The sequence below is a fragment of the Neopsephotus bourkii genome, unplaced genomic scaffold (assembly GCF_033783945.1).
Source record: "Neopsephotus bourkii isolate Nb327-2 ecotype Australia unplaced genomic scaffold, CSIRO-AGI_Nbou_v1 NB_1003, whole genome shotgun sequence".
Lineage (NCBI taxonomy): Eukaryota > Metazoa > Chordata > Aves > Psittaciformes > Psittacidae > Neopsephotus > Neopsephotus bourkii.
Window position 1 is genome coordinate 284,378 of NW_026901494.1, and position 16,718 is coordinate 301,095.

The 16,718-nt window shown below is 48.6% G+C and overlaps 1 protein-coding gene across 4 annotated transcripts in view; it reads left to right on the forward strand.

Annotated features, from left to right (window-relative positions):
- Window positions 1–16,718, forward strand: part of MYH10 (myosin heavy chain 10) — a 93,429-nt gene that overhangs the window by 19,918 nt on the left and 56,793 nt on the right. For all 4 annotated transcript variants that reach the window (XM_061360009.1, XM_061360011.1, XM_061360010.1 and 1 more), the window contains exon 4: window positions 11,589–11,616. In XM_061360009.1, coding sequence (XP_061215993.1) covers window positions 11,589–11,616 — 28 coding nt within the window. The remainder of the gene's footprint in view (window positions 1–11,588; window positions 11,617–16,718) is intronic.

Genomic DNA, 16,718 nt, shown 5'->3' on the forward strand with positions numbered 1-16,718 from the left:
CTTGGTGTTGGAGGAGCCAGTATTTCCTGCAGATGGAATCCTTCTCTCTCAAAGACATTGTATTGATCTGTATGTTTAGTTCATCTCGGCTTAAACCCCCCTTTGGAGATGTGGTGGCCTCCTGAAGATCTAGAAGGAAAGAATTATCACCAAAATGTGACAACTTCTTTCTTTAAAGGTCTCTTAAGTCTCAAATGAAAGAGGACAAATGGCTCTGAGACTTCAGAAGCCTGGGAGTGATGAGCAGTGTCCTCTGTTAGGTGGGGTGTATGTGGAACCTCTCGCATGTGTGTTTCATAGTCTTGGTATTTTCACTGCATCTTGATTTACCAGGAGTTGCCCCAAAGCTTTTTGACCAGTTGCAAAGGGCAGGGTGGAAATGTGATCAGAACCAGCTGCTTGGTACACTTGATGGGAAGGATTTATAGGCCTTATTGTTACACGGGGATTGCTGGGTGTTCCCTTTGTCCACTCAGACTGGCGTGGAATGTAAATCCTTGGGTGACAGGAAGGTTAACATCTGGATGGTTTGTGTGCCAATAGGAATGGGATACACAGTGGTCTTAATGGCTGAGTGGAGGGAAAGAGATTCTTGAAGCAAGAAACGAAGTAGCCAGGCCCTGAAATCCATCCTGCTGAAGCAGTTTTCTGCCTCATTGTGTTTGAAGCTCAGTGATAAGTGCTTCTGCCAGCTGAACCTTTAATGCAATACATGAACTCCTTCCCCTCGCCTTTTTCTTCTGTCTCTTGGTACCAAGTCTGTGCTGCCATGACTGTGAAGTTTCATTTCAGTCATTGCCCCTTACTGGACCATCTCTGACTGACACTGGGGCGGTTACTTACTGAACATGTTTGAACTTGGTTTCTAGAACTCAAGTGGACTATTGTGTCTTAACTCTTTTGTTACTGTTGGGGAAGTTCTGGTACTTTATGGTACTTGTGACAAGAGCTCCCCACCTTTGGTTTTCTCTGTGTGAGAATGTGTTTGGATCCCTGCTCTTCATTGGTGTCCAGCCTCAAGGATACAGCTGAATTGGGCATGATGATACTTACAGTGAACAACCTTTGCTAAGGCTCAGTTGCTTCCCAGTGTAACTTGAAGTGGTTGACTCAAAGTTTTTTGCCTTTCTGGTATTTAAAAATGAGGCAGGAGTGACAGTTACATCACCAGTTCTTGGGTTCTTTGGTGCCTTTCCTCCCCAGTTGTGAAGGGCTGTAGCAGATTAGCCAGTTCCATGGTATTTTCTGTTGATATTCTGACCAACTGATGATGATTTTCAGTTTAAAAGGTGCTCTGCTGGCCTCGGAATTGAGCTGTGGCTGGGCTAGCCTGCAGCCAGGAATTCAAGACTAAGTGTATCCCACTTATGAAATCACTCATGAGATGAATCACTTTGTGCTTGTTGCTCAGCCAGCACTTGCTTCTACTCTGAAGCTTCAGTTTAATTTAAACTCCATTTATTTTGAGGTAGTTGTGAAATGGATAATGCCTTTCTGTTTGGCTTTAGCCTTCAGATGACACACATCAAGACATTATTGCTTGTGCAACGCAAAGTGGAATGTGTTCTGTGCTTGCCAGCACCTTGCCTTGCACCAGGGGCTGCAGGGTTTGCACAGTCCCTGGTTTCTATCATCGTGTCTGTGAAGGAGGAGTTCAGTTACACTATAGCTGCTACTGCAATTGCAGTAGCTCATTTTTCCTCCCCCTTCCTCTTTACTTTGTTATAGTCTCACAAGGAAGCAACATGAAGCATTTTCTATCACGTAGCAAGTGGAGCATAAGTGGTGAGGTGATGGTGGTGTTTTGCTCTTTGTCTTCAATAATCCAAGGCTCACATAGAATCATGGAAGAGTTTGTGTTCAAAGCTCACCCAGTCCAACCCCCCTGCAGTGAGCAGGGACATCTTTAGCTAGACCAGGTTGCCCAGAACCACATCCAGCCTGGCCTGGAATGCCTCCAAGGATGGTGCATCTGCCACCCCATTGCCAGTTTATGTCTCAGTGTATTTCTAGCTTCCTGTCACTTCTCCATACTTTCAGGTGTTTGGCTGCTTATGTCCTCCGGACAGACTTGGTGCACCTTCCTCAGTGGTGAGAAGCTGTGCAGCTCTGGTGTGCTGCTTCACAAAGCTCATGGCTTTCTCAGCACTCAGGGGCATTAAAATTCTGTTTATTTTCAGGCTTTTTGAGAGTGATGGCAGAGCCATCCCATGGTGTGCAGAAGGAAAATCCTCAAGAAGCAAGAGGGAAAAACCGTGGCTACCTCTTTATGTGCATCTGCTCAGGGAAGCTCTCGGACAGGGAATGTTCCTCAGAGGAAAATATCAGGGAGTTGCTCCCAAATGGAGGGGTCAGTAAACAGAAAAATGATGGTGGCAAACTGTGCAAGAGCCAAATTCTTCATGCCAGTGCTGGAGCAGCTGCATGGGAGCATCTGGCACAGATGTTGGGCACCAAAGCACCGGGTGTCAGCTGCTGGGTCCCATCTCTTTGCAATTCCTCTTCAGATCTGGGTGTCTGAAGATCAGTCTGCTCACGAATGGTGTCAAACATGTTGGTAGAAACTGGTCAAAAGTGTAAAATTAGCCTTTGGAGGATCATACAGATACATGTAACCATATCTAAAGACTCTGAATGGGTTTTCTAAAGAGAGCTCATGCCATGCAGATGTGTTTTGTGGATGAATCTGTATGGATGAGGGCTGGCTGGTATGGCCTGCGTGGCTTTCCAAAAGTAGTCTGATAACTGTCCTAACCAGAGGCTCTCAAGTAACTGCAATGAGAGGAAAGGCCTTCAGACATGCAGAACTGGTTGAAGACTCACCAGTCTTGTCCACTGTTTCCTGCTCTGTGTGCTTTGGCAGGATTACTGTTGAAAACCCCATGGAACCTGCATCCACCATATTCACCCTTCTTGTTTATAAGTGTCTTGCCTGGAAAAGGGTAAGGGTTCTGAGGGGATATTAGGCTTGTATCAAGCATTACTGACTGGAAATAGCATAAGGAACATATGCTGCTTACGTTTAAAAAAAATGGCAACTGGGAGAAGAAAATGCTTGTGTTTGGTGCATGAGCGAATGGGAGTAAAAGCTCTCTTGGCCTTAAAGAAATGAAGGTCAATGTCTTTCCTCCCAGGGAGAGGAGATCGTATTGTCACAGACTGGTTTGGGTTGGAAGGAACCTTAAAGCTCTTCCAGCTCCAACCCCTGCCATGGGCAGGGACCCCTTCCACTGGAGCAGCTTGCTCCAAGCCCCTGTGTCCAACCTGGCCTTGAGCACTGCCAGGGATGGGGCAGCCACAGCTTCTCTGGGCACCCTGTGCCAGTGTTTCTCTTTAAGAACTACTCAGAATGAAACCAAACAGAAAACTGTTTACAATATAAGGAGGAAGCATTAACTTGGTGCCTTTTGAGAAAAGGATTTTGGTGTTTGACCTGTCTTAGTTCACTGGAGATACAGTTCTTCCCAAATCTTAATTGTAGACAAATGTTTATGCTGATCATTGCCAGTGTGTGGACTTGTCTGTGCTCTACCTGTCCATGCTCACAGTGTGCCCAGCTTAACATTTGGGCATGTGAAGTGGTGGAAACTCATGAGCTTTTGTCTCCTGAAACGTCTCAGGAGGTTAACAGTGGCTGTTACGTGTTCTTGGGCAAGTGCTGTACAACTTCCAGTGGTGTGCAGTGGTTGGAAGAAGTAATCGAGTCCCCTGCTGAAGAGCAGAGGTATAAGGAGTCTGTACAGCAAATGTGGGACTTGACATCTTTTCAGATAAACGTACTCATCAAAGGGCTTTTATGGGTCTTAGAAAACACCCATCAGGAGATTGCTGACTTGAACAACTTATTGATGGGTTCTGGGTTAAAATCACTGCTGTGGCTGACCCTGCTGGGGTAAGGATTGTGCTGGATTCAGTCTTTAGCATCCTTGCTGTTCTCTCAGACTTGGAGTTTGGGGGTAATGGAACAGCTTAGGAAGAGCCCACTAGAGCACAGTTTGCAGCTGGTTTTGTTCAGTGGTTTGTGCTTCCTTGTGTGTTTGGCAAGAAGAGCCCAAGTGAAATGAGTGAGCTTACATGGCACATCTTCCAGTTAAGGACCTCCTGGAGTCGTGGTTTCAGTTGACAATATGATCTTTGTTGAGACAAAGCTGTCCTACAGGGGAAACAGAACAACTTGAGCAGGGGTGCAGAACTGAAACCGCTCCTATGACAGTGCAAATAAACCTGTTCCAGGCTGTGCTTTGCCAGCTGCTGCTAATCTGAGGTTCCTTCTAAGGAGCATTCAGATAAAAATTGAAAAGCAAGTGTAGGGACAGCCTGTGTAAGGGTTTGTTTTGCTCATTTCCGCTAGGAAAACATGAATTGGGAAGGCTGAGCATCATGGAGTCAGCTTGGTTGGAGAAGCCCTTTAAGCTCATCCAGTCCAACCATTCCTCAGCAGTGCCAAGGCCACCACTAACCCATGGCACTGAGGCCTCGTCTCCACGCTTGTTCCATCCCTGTGAACACTTGCAGGGATGGTGACTGCAGCCCTGCCCTGGGCAGCCTGTTCCAATGCCTGAGGAGCAAGAAGCATAAGCAAGTCCCTGCAGCTCTGGCTGGAGCAGGTTAAGAAGTTGCTGCCTCGGGGATTGTCCCCCCCTTCAGCAAAGCTGCACTGAGCCTGTGTGTGAGAGCCAAGCACCACCTTTGACATTGAGACAGGCACATCAGCTGTAGCTGCCCCTGGCCGGAGGGGTTTCTGCAGCATGGGTGAGCCCTGGGGACTGTGCAGCTCTCTCTGGGCTCTCTTCAAGCTGAAGCCTGACTTGGTCCTCTGCCTGTCTCCACAACCTGTTCCTAAAAGCTAAATAAACCTGTATTTCATAATAGATGAGGGGTGTTTGCACATTCTGTTAGAGATCCATAACCGTTTGAATGGGTTTGCTGGGGAAGGAATGCATTACTTATTAAATTCTGCTCACAAACGTAGCAACACTGGGTTAATTCCAAAGTGAGACTTCCTAAAGCTTCTCTGAATGACAGTTAATAAAGGTAGTGGAAGGTTGCCAGGGAAAATATAACCCATATTTGAGCTTATGCAAGGCTCGTGAGGACTTTTAACAAACGCAGGTAGTGACAGAGGGAATGGCTTGAACCTGCCCAAGGGGAGACTGAGCTGAGCTCTTAGGCAGAAGCTCTTCCCTGTGAGGGTGCTGAGGCGCTGGCACAGGGTGCCCAGAGAAGCTGTGGCTGCCCCATCCCTGGCAGTGTTCAAGGCCAGGTTGGACACAGGGGCTTGGAGCAAGCTGCTCCAGTGGAAGGGGTCCCTGCCCGTGGCAGGGTTTGGAGCTGGAGGAGCTTTAAGGTCCCTTCAACCCAAACAAGGCTGGGATTCTGTGACTGAAAAAAAATCAAATTCCAGCTCTGTGGTGTGCAGTGAGAAGCTGCCCCCGGTTCCCGTCACTGGGCAGGACACAGTCTAACAGCTATTTGTTTTCTGGTTATGCTGACTCAGCTGGGCTTGCACCTCTGAAACAAATGTCACAATGGTTTCTTTAGGAATGGGGGTGATTTCAAGCCAATGTTGCTCCTGCTCCACTCATGCCTGTGCAGCACCTGTGGGTCAGGATCGTGCTGGGGATGCTGCTCTGTGCAGGGCATGGAGCTGCTGTAGCCCCGCAGGGGATGCTTGTGCTGAGTGCTGTAGGGCAGCCATGGCTGGGGCTTGCCTGACCCCTGCCATGTTTCCCCTGGTAATTATTAATGTCCTTTGCAGCCAGGCAGTAAGTACAGCTGGACTCTGGCTCTTGTCATTTGGCTCCCGTCTCTTAGAGTGAGGGATAGAGCTGCTTTACAGAAAAACCCTAAACCAAACAGCCCATGTCTTTTGTTACTCTAACTCCACAAGTAGCAGGAACACCTCTGCATCGATGCCTCTTCCTCACATGGGAAAGGTGCTTTTTCAGCCCTTCCCTAAAGGGTTTAAACTAAAAGAGGGAGATTCAGGCTGGATGTGAAGAAGAAATCCTTTGCACTGAGGGTACTAAAACCCTGGCACAGGGTACCCAGAGAGGTGGTGGATGCCCCTTTCCTGGATATGTTCAAGGCCAGGCTGGATGTGGTTCTGGGCAACCTGATCTAATTGAAGACGTCCCTGCTCATTGCAAGGGTTTGGACTAAATAAGCTTTAAAGGTCCCTTCCAACACAAACTATTCCATGAGTTTCAAAAGACTAGGAAGTATCTTGGAGTAATGAGACAAAGTACACAAGAGGGGCAGGAGGGAAATCCTGGTCTGTCTGCGGTGCTCTGTGGCAGTTCAGTCTGACAGGCGTTCTGAGGCTGCTTTCCAGGTAGAGGAAATAGAGTAGACACCATCTGTGTCTTGTATCGTGCTTTATGGGGAGTTCCAGATAAACAGAGAACTGGAGATTGGAAGTTGATTTAAGCCAGTGCTGCTGTTGGCATTGTGTGGAAGGGAGAGTCCTGACGTAATTCTTCCTGGACTGGTGTCTGAGCAGCACTGGGGGTTTGCAGTGGGCTGTGGGAACAGTGTCTGAGCACTGATGCAGCAAAACCACTGGATCCCCCTGGGCAGTGGATTCGGTCTTGCTTCTAGTGTGAATTAGTGTCACACATGGTAGGACAAAGAGAGGCTCTGCAAGGTTATTGCCTGCCAGTTTCAAGACAAGAAGACTTGGCTGTAAAAACTGACCAAAGATGAATAGGCTGATGATAAAGCAAGGAGAAAATGATAAATGCAGCATCAAGGTACACTGAGGGATGGTGTTCCCCTAAAGAGTTCTTGAGCATTTTTAACCTCTAGAGGCTCATTCCTGCTTTTAGAAGCATAGTGCAATGATCCTTCTTATCTTTCTTGAAGATACCTGTGATGTCTCCATCCTTCTAGTCACCTGAGACTTCCCAAAAAGATGAACCTGACAATGATATTGTCCAGCTCCTTTAGCACTGGTGAACGTAGTGCATAGAATCCCAGACTGGTTTGGGTTGGAAGGGACCTAAAAGCTCCTCCAGCTCCAACCCCTGCCACAGGCAGTGACCCCTTCCACTGGAGCAGCTTGCTCCAAGCCCCTGTGTCCAACCTGGCCTTGAGCACTGCCAGGGATGGGGCAGCCACAGCTTCTCTGGGCACCCTGTGCCAGCGCCTCAGCACCCTCACAGGGAAGAGCTTCTGCCTAAGAGCTCAGCTCAGTCTCCCCTCGGGCAGGTTCAAGCCATTCCCCTTGGCCTGTCCCTACATCCCTTGTCCCAAGCCCCTCTCCAGGTTTCCTGCAGCCCCTTTAGGCACTGGAGCTGCTCTAAGGTCTCCCCTTCAGGAGCCTTCTCTTCTCCAGGCTGCCCCAGCCCAGCTCTCTCAGCCTGGCTCCAGAGCAGAGCTGCTCCAGCCCTCGCAGCATCTCCGTGGCCTCCTCTGGCCTCACTCCAACAGCTCCAGGTCCCTCCTGTGCTGCTGCCCCAGAGCTGGATCATGACTGCAGGTGAAGTGTCATTCATTGGGTATGGTCAGGTTCCTTGAACAGTCAGTCCTGGTTCGATTAACTGCAGGTGTTGTAATTTGGAATGTCAGCTCTGGAGTGCTGGCAAGTGACACGCTGTTTCAGAGGTTCACTGGAATGTTTAATGGGTTCCTGTTGGCAAAATACTGACTGTGCTTCTTTAGGCTGCCCTTGTCTGTTGGTGAAGTTGCAGAATGTGCGTTGAGGAGGGAATGACTAAGCTGTACACAGCAGAGATGGTTGCACAACTGGAGGTAGAGGTGAGGTGTAGGATAAACAGTGCTATTGCAGCAATCCCTTGGTTCGTGTGTGTCAGGATACAGTTGTTCTTCAGTGAGGTGGGTGCTCAGCTAACAAACTTGTGCCTGTCACTCTCGCCCTTATGCTGGTTAGAGGTGTTTGTTGCACATCACTTCATGGTGTTAAGTGTTTGGTGATAGTTTATGGGGTAACCAGGCAACATTTTAGAGACAAACACAAAATCTAAAGGCATGCTTGGTCTCTGTAACCAGATCCCTTCCTGTGCTTATCAGGGCAGCAGGACTGAGCTTGGGGTTGAGGAATGGCAGGTTGTCAGACAACCCGCGAGCTCTGCAGTGCTGTGTAGCCTTTATGCCCCAGTGCTGTGAGTGCTGTCACAGCAGCAGAACCTGTGCTGATGGGCACGTCTCTTTGCTCCAGGCATTGACCCATTTTCACTAAACTTGTCAGGAGTTCAATTTGCAATGTCCTTGAATAGATGGATATTTGAGCTTGTTCACCTGCAGCAGAGGGCAAATACACAGCAGATCTTCCAAGCCTGGCATCCACAACAAACAAGGCTGTTGAGCAGGGAACCAAACTGTTCTTGGTTTATGCTCCATGGCACCTGGGTATTTAATACTGTCTAAAAATACACAAGAGCCCTCCGATCCCACTGCACTGCTGCCTCTTTTTAGAAGGACAATTCCTCCCATTTGAGAAATAGCAAAGAAGTTGCTGCTTTTACCCCAACAAAAGCAGCAACCTTGGCTCTGCCTGCTGCAGAAACGGAGCTGGTGCTTTATAGCTGCTGAATAGGTGCTTCGTGCTCTGGAGAGAGAACAGAAAAGCTGTGTCAAATAGAATGAGCCACAAGAGCTTTGTGCTTGGCTTTCGGGCAGGACAACCCTTGGTGTACCTGCAAACAAGAACCACTTTCCTCTCCATCACTACCTGAGGCTGGATGTGCAGCAGCTCATGGCTTGCTCTTCAGCTGGAGTTGGGGAAGCAGGGCAGGACTTGTGCATTAACCTTTTTATCTCAGCACACTTACTTCATGGTGTTACTTAAATGAAGGCTGGATGCAAAAGGGAAGACGCTTAAGGGGTGATGGGGTTGTGAGAGAGGCAATGTTTGTATGGAAGCTGCTGTGTTTGACAGGAGTCATAGGTGCTGTTGAAGCAATGGGAGATGGGTTAAACCTGATAGGAGGTAATACAGCTGTGGAGCTGTTTTCATAGCTTTTTGTGTTTGGTTCAAGCTCAAGAAATGGCTGTCCAGTTGGGATAGCTCCAGCTGGCTTCTTCCATTCATTCAGAGTCAAACTGTGAGGGATAAAGGCAGATCTGGGCATTTGCTGTACTTAGAATATCTGTATAGTAAAAGGGCAAATGGAGCAGAGGCAGTTGTAGAGGGTGGGCAGCCCTGTACTTGTCAGCTCTGTTCTGTGCTTGCAGTGCCACTGCCTTTGAGTTTCGGTCGGAAACTTGAAGACAGATTCTTCCTCTTCTGTTTGATTATCCTGTATCAATCTATGAATGACTCCAGTGTGACCATAGCAGAACCAAGTCAGGCTTTGAGAAGAGCTGCCTTGTTAAATACAGTAACTCTTTTGTAGGCAGACTCTATAGCTTTGAGCTAGGACTTTACAGAACATCCTGCCTGAACCAATTACCCAACAGTGCACTGAATGTACATCTGGAACCTGCTCTGGAGTTAACAGGGGGTTTGTTAGGTTTAGTCTGTTAGCAGGGGAAAAAAGCTTCTGTAGTTTGGTAATGCAAGGGATGTGGGATAATGTTTTGTGTTCTGACAGTCAGAACTGCATGTATTTTATTATATATACATAAGCAGGGAAACATTGGGGTCTCTTGGTCCTGGATTTTCAAGCCAGAAGACATGGCAGCTCTCCTGCAGCCAAGCAGCAGGGTGGTTTGTGGAGCTGCCCGTTGCTGTCCCCAGAGTACACCCCTCAGAGCAGGTTTAAGGAAGCGTCGGGAAAACCAGCTTTCAGAGCTACCAGCTTTCTTGTCCTTCTTGCATTCTGGTCATTCTCCTTGGCTTCTCTTCAAAGCCTTTGGGAAGTCCAGTGCTGTACATGTGAGCTTCCCAGATGTGGCTGCTGCTGCTTCTGATGCTGCATCAGCAAGATGACTTTGGCTCTGCAACAGGAGGTGTTCAACACTGGTGGGTCTGGCCTTGGGGTGCAAGAATCTGCTATTGGGTGTAAGCAGGAGGAGAGAAGGAGTGAAAGAAATGCTTTGATGTCTGATACTTGACCATAAACGGGAGATTTAGGTTAGATCTAAGGCAGAAGCTCTTCCCTGTGAGGGTGCTGAGGCGCTGGCACAGGGTGCCCAGAGAAGCTGTGGCTGCCCCATCCCTGGCAGTGTTCAAGGCCAGGTTGGACACAGGGGCTTGGAGCAAGCTGCTCCAGTGGAAGGGGTCCCTGCCCGTGGCAGGGGTTGGAGCTGAATGAGCTTTAAGGTCCTTTCCAACCCAGCTATGATTCTGTGATATGTACCACGGGTTTGTTTCACATCTATGAGTCAGGTAGGGAAGCTGTCTTAATCCTGCTTGGACTGAACTCTGTGTCCTAGAAGGAATACTGATCCTCACATCATCGGTTGCTCCCTTTCCATGGTCAGTCAGTGTTGTGATCAAGCAGAAGGGTGGCGGAGAGTCCAACATGTAGTCCTGAGCTTTGCACCTGAGCGATGTAAAGCTTGGTTTCATTTATTATAATGTAATCCCTTACAAATTACCCACTGGAATGGAAAACCTGTTTGAAGTTCTGAGCTTCAGGAGGTTGCTGTGTGTGCTTGGAGCCAGCGGCCAACAGCTGAAGTGTGAAAGCAAGATCTGCCTGATGCACGCTTCTGAACAAGCTGTTGACCTCACTGAAAGCCCTGGCTGAAACAGGGTGTGGAGATCACCTTTACCTGCACCCTTTGACTTTCTGCAGGTGTCTGTGAATGTTTTATTACAGAGATTTTAATAGAGAGTGTATGATGTTGAAATACGCTCTAAGACCCTGTCATTATGGAGCACCTCTGGCAGGGTACAAGTGACCTGCAGGCATTCCTTCCAAAGGTCACGAGTGTGGCAGTGGGTGGCACAGAAGTGCTGAGTCTGCCTCTGCTCAGTGTTTCCCTGGGTGTCCTTTGACAAGGCTTTAATGACTCAGCTAAGTCATGGAAGCACTGCAGGCTTGCAGCTTCATTTAAAAAAGAAAACAGAAACCTGTAAAGCCCTTGTTTGGGGATGTCAGTGCTGCTGCCAAGTGTGCTCATTGCTGTTGTGTACTCGAAACTCTGTTCTTACTTCATACTTACAGATTTAAGTGCTTTGATTAATCTGGGAAAGGTTCATGCGCAATAAAAACCATTGGGGCAGCTTTATCTGAAAATCCCAGCCTGGTTTGGGTTGAAGGGACCTTAAAGCTCCTCCAGCTCCAACACCTTCCACTGGAGCAGCTTGCTCCAAGCCCCTCTGTCCAACCTGGCCTTGAGCACTGCCAGGGATGGGGCAGCCACAGCTTCTCTGGGCACCCTGTGCCAGCGCCTCAGCACCCTCACAGGGAATAGTATAAAAAGTTTATTGTATTAAATTCAACCCAAATTTTGGCTTTATTACCTGAAATGCTGAAACTTTTAGGGATGTCTCAGCTGTTGTTTGAGGGGGGGGCGTATGTGTGAACTGGGACTTCAAGGGATGTTATTAATGTTGTTTGAGAGAATCCTTACAATTGTTAAGCTAAGTTTTAATAGATTCCTTAAAGGAAAGTGTTTTGTACGTTCAGGAGAGTGCAAGCAATCGACCTGTAACCATGTTTGTTCTTGTTTTTCAGACCGTGAGGACCAATCCATTCTCTGCACGTAAGTGAACACTTTTCCTATAGGCATTTCTGGGAATCTGAGTTGTGGAAGGGGTCTTGGATACAGCTCTGGGAGTCCACCCTTGGCTTTAACCTTGACCAGCAGTGCCTGGTGGTTAAAGGTGTGGCACTAAGGGGTATTTAATGTGGGGATGTATTATTTTAACACAGTCATTCATCTTATTGAAAGCCTTATGGGCATGTTCTTTAAGAAATGCAGTTGAGATGTCAGATCTGAATCAGGAACAGAAAGCTCTAAGAAGGGAACATCTGCCTGAAATGCTGGGCTGTGACTGCTCCGTGTGTAGCACCCCGAGGGGACGTGAATCAGAAGCTGGTCTGGAAACCCCACTGAGCAGCAGCTTAGCGCTGGATCTGCTTCACATGGAGAGCTCTAAGCAGCTGACACCAAGGTTTTGCTGTGTGCACCTGCAGTGGTCCCACCCAGGACCAGACTTCTGGCTTCAGCTTAACTTTCCGTGTGCAGTGGTGGGTACTCAGAGCACGAGTGCTTCCAGCCGTATGACACTGCTCAGCTGATCTGTCTTCGGGCTGCTGTTACATGGGATCCAGTTTCCTGGCCTGCACAGGCTGTGTCTCTGCAGCCTCTCCTGCTGTACTAGGGGTTGGCAGCCAACATCAGCTCATTCAGTGCATGAAGCTGGCAGAGACCTGACCCTGCCACAGAATGGTGCTTTTCAGCAGTTCCATTCTCTGGGCTCAGTAAGCACTAGCCTGGAGCAGGAGGGATGACCATGCAGGAGGGCAACTGCCCCTGTTGGCAGGTCTGCGCTTAGGGTGGTTCATCTGTGCTGTGAAACCACACTTGGGTCTGTTCTGAAGCTGCTTGCTGCAGTGGTGGGTATAACCTGACATCTGATGGGGATAGAGGGGAGGGTGGCACCTCCCTGACTCTGCCTGGGCTATGTGGCTGAGGAGCACATTGTGTGGCAGGCAGTGTGTGCTGGCTGCACTGAGGACATTGCTGGTGAGGATAGCAAATACAGCTAATGGTCAGAGTCACTGCTGAAAGAGACCCGGGCTCAGCTTCCTTCTTGACTTGAAGGGCTTCAAATCCTCGTCTCCTGCTTCCTACAAAATTGCCTTAGTTCCAGACTCTACACAAGGCTGAAGATGGATCCTTCCAAGCCACACTTTTTTGAACTATGGGTACTATGAATGCAAGATTCATGGGGCCTGAGGACACAGAAGCAAATACAGTTCTGTAGCCAAGATAAAAGTTAATCCAGTTAACACAGGCTTGTAGACATCTGTGGTTCCTGCTCTTGGTAGGACTGCTGTTTTCATGTGATGACTACTTCATGTGCAATGTACAAAACAGCCCTCAGAGCAGGGATGGGATCCCAGGGTGAAAAGAAATGCTTTGTTCTTGTGTGTTTGTGGGTATTTCGACAGTATGTGCTTGCCCCAGGGGAATTCTTCCAAAGTAGCTTCATGTTTGGTGCCTGTACGTGAACTGTGCCCTCCTTTACATGGTCAGCAGAGACCACAGAGGTTGGAATGGCAGCGCTGCAGGATTTAGGGAGCGTCTGATCTGTTCATTTGCAAATGGGAATGCCTTTAAGTTCTCCTGCCTTCAGTTTTATTGTTACCTCACCTGTCAGGTCACCAGGAGCTTTGATCCTTCTGTACTGAATAGACAACTGAACCCTGTTTTATATCTGGTACCACACACTTAAGCACAGAGCATCTGCATGTGGGGTAGGTTCCACACCCTGGCTGGGCAGCCAAGAAGCTGCTCATTGCACAGCATTTACAGAGAAGATTGCTTCCACACAGCAAGGGGTGAGGAGTGGACATGTGTCCTTACAGCCAGACCTCAGAATGGGACCACATCCACTAGTGAGGACTGGGGCTGCTGAGGACTCTCTGAGTGCAGGCTCAGATGATGAGCCTGGGCACATCTCTTTTGCTGGACGTGTCAATGTCTGCTGACAGATCTCCGCTCCGTGCCAGGTTTCAGCAGCAATGGATGATGCAGCTCTGAAGGATTTCAGCAGTGGCCTGGAGTCGTGTCACAAAACTGAGTACTGAAACTATCAGTATTGTGACTCTGGGCAGGTTTTGTTACCCTGGAATTCAGTGTCTGTTGCACCCATGGTAAAGGCTACACGTGGCAGAAGAGTGACAGAACCTTAATAAAGCTGGGTGTGAGCAACAGATTCCTGGCTCTGCTGGCTGCCTTGGTGCTTTGACTGGGGTTTCCTGCTGAAGTACCTGCACAGAAGCAAGGTTAAAAGGATCAGTGTCACTGGACACTGTTCACAAGGAAATACAAGTTTCCTCAGTAATGTGGACAGATCCAGAGCCTCAGAATTATCAAGGGTGAGACATCAAATCTCCAGACTGGATGTACAGGACCAAAGAACATCCAGTCTAGATCTTAGCTTTTTGAGAATATGATGACACATGATGTGATGGATGCTGGGATCCGTGGTGTTTTTGTTGCCATGAAGCTGAACACTAAGTTCTACCATAGCCCCGGGAGACCTTGCCAATGACGCCTAACCATCAGCACCATTTAGATCCTGACTGTAAAAAGGATAATAAAAGGGGCTTGACCAGACTGCTGCTCACATTAATAGACACTTCCCTCTTAAAATAGGTTTGTCTTAAGCAGTGTTACAGCTGAGTCCAGTTCCAAGGGAAGAGCCATCAAACCCGCATGTATTCCCCTCATGTATCTTGTGAACAAGTAAGACTCTGAAGGCAGCTGTGGGCTGTGGTGCTGCCCCTGACGTGGCTTCCCCCAGGGGAGAGCTGTATCCTTGTGTCAGGTTTGTGTTGCACACTCAGTACTTGACATCCGGCTGGGATGCTAAATCCTCTCTGTGAATGGGACAAGGCTGCGGCAAAGTCCCTTGTGTAGCAGATTAAAGGGAGCTCTCATGTTTTGATCAGGAGCAGGCCAGTGTCCAGGACTTGTATTGCATTGCTGTTTCTGTGGTGAGGAGGTAAACTCTGTGTGTGTCCCTTCCATGCCGCTGGAAGTACAGGTCTTAGACTAAGGCAGGAATAAATAAGGTGGAATGAGTGTGTTTTAACTGCACCAGAGGTGGTTTCAGAACCTCCTTTGCCAGTTCATAAAAGGCTCGAGACCTCTTCTCACCCCAGACTTGGCTCGGGACCTGGATCACCCGACTGACCCTCATCTTTAATAGAGCTAAAAGTCCTCATTTTCTGTTCTCCATAGGATGGTGCAAGCTAGCTACTGAGAAAGGAAGCATCCCCTGACGTGCTGGGTGGACCATTGTGGTGTGCCTGTCATTCTGTCTCTGCCTTGACCGTAATTGTCTCCAAGATATCCATAGAGACCTGCTTGATGAAGGTCCATCTGGGTAGCATCTTCACCTATCTCCCTTCCTCTGATTGATAAAGTGTCCTGGGTTTTTGCCTCCCATGGCCAGATAAGCACTCAAGTAATAATATGTGAACAGCACCTTACCGGGTCTCTGGACTTACCCACTTTTTCCTCTTGACAACCAGGAGCCCTGCTCTCAAGGGCATTCTTTCATTGGTGCTGGGGTGAGTGTTCAGGTTTGGTTTTGGCTCTCCCTCTTCAGGGACCATCTCTGCACTGTTTCCTGGTTCTACCTTAGTGAATGTCCGATCCATTCCTACTTTCCCTGGAAAACCTTTAAACACTCTTGTTTTTGCTTCATTTGCAAGCTGAACTGAAGCTTTTGATCCTTCTGGACTCAAGAGACAGCTGAATCTTGATTTGTATCTGGTACACGTGGTGGCTTTGTACCCTAGGCCTGAAAATGTGTGGCTGAAATCTGGGGTTGAGGCTGTTCATTGCCTTCCCCGATCCAGATCTCTAGGGAATACCACTCCTTCCCTGCCAGGCTGCAGTTCCCTTCCTGCAGCCGCTATTCTAGGAAACAGGGAGCTGTGTTCACACATGGCATGAAGCTGCAGGGTGGTTAGTGTGTTCTCTAACATCACACACCGTGTGCAGTGCGCTGGCCCTCATGGATGACTCTCCAAGCTTCATCCCCTGTCTCAGCTTCATCCCCTGCTGGTGTTCCGTGAGGAGTCCTGCATGAACTGGTGATTTGGAAGTTTGGAATATGTTCTCAAAGTCAAATTTAACACCAGGAGAGGAGAAATCCCCCGGCTGCTGCCTTCCCTGGCTGCTTGTCTCAGCAGAACATCCTGTCCTTCACCGAACATGGGAGCTGGTTCTTCAAGAGGGTATTATGTTGCCAGCTGATGGGGCTGTCATTCAGTTCTCCAGTCCAGACCTGGTGACTAACACAGATGAATCCCTCTCTTGCTGCAGAAATAAGAGTTGTCTCTGAACACAAAATGCTGTGCTGCCGCCTTCTTTCCTTTTGCCTCCGTCTGTTCTCTTCCCTTTCCACCCTCGATCCTTTAGGGAACCAAATATAGACACCTGCATTGCCACGGAGACTGCTGAACAGGGCTTTATTCTGAGCTAGTGGCAGATAATATGCAGTGACTTCCCTGCTTCTGCTCTTCTTTGTTTCACTGTGCCCCCACCTTTCACCCAACCACACCTCTGCCTGTACATGGTTAGTACCTGAGCCCCAGGGACAGAGCTGGATGAGATTTCTTATTAAGGACAGGGTTTTCTTGGGGTGAACCAAGAGTCATTTTTCCATGTTCATTCTCTCTGGTGAGCCCCCAGCTGGAGCACTGCATCCAGCTCTGGAGTCCTTAGTACAGGAAGGACATGGGCCTGTGGAGAGGGTCCAGAGAAAGGCCACAGAAATGATATGAGGGATGGAGCAGCTTCTGTGAGGAAAGGCTGAGAGAGCTGGGGTTGTTCAGCCTGGGGAGAACTCTGGGAAGACCTTATTGTGGCCTTTCAGTTCTTAACAGGAGCCTATCAGAAAGATGGGGAGAGACTTTTCAGCAGGGCCTGTTGTGACAGCATGAGGGGTGATGGGTTTAAACTGAAAGAGGAGATTCACAGTGGATGTGAGGAAGAAACTTTGTCCAAGGAGGGTGGTAAAACACTGGCATGGGTTACCCAGCGAGGTGATGGATGCTTCATCCCTAGAGACATTTAAGAGCAGACTGGATGTGGTTCTGGGCAGCCTCATCTAGTTGAGG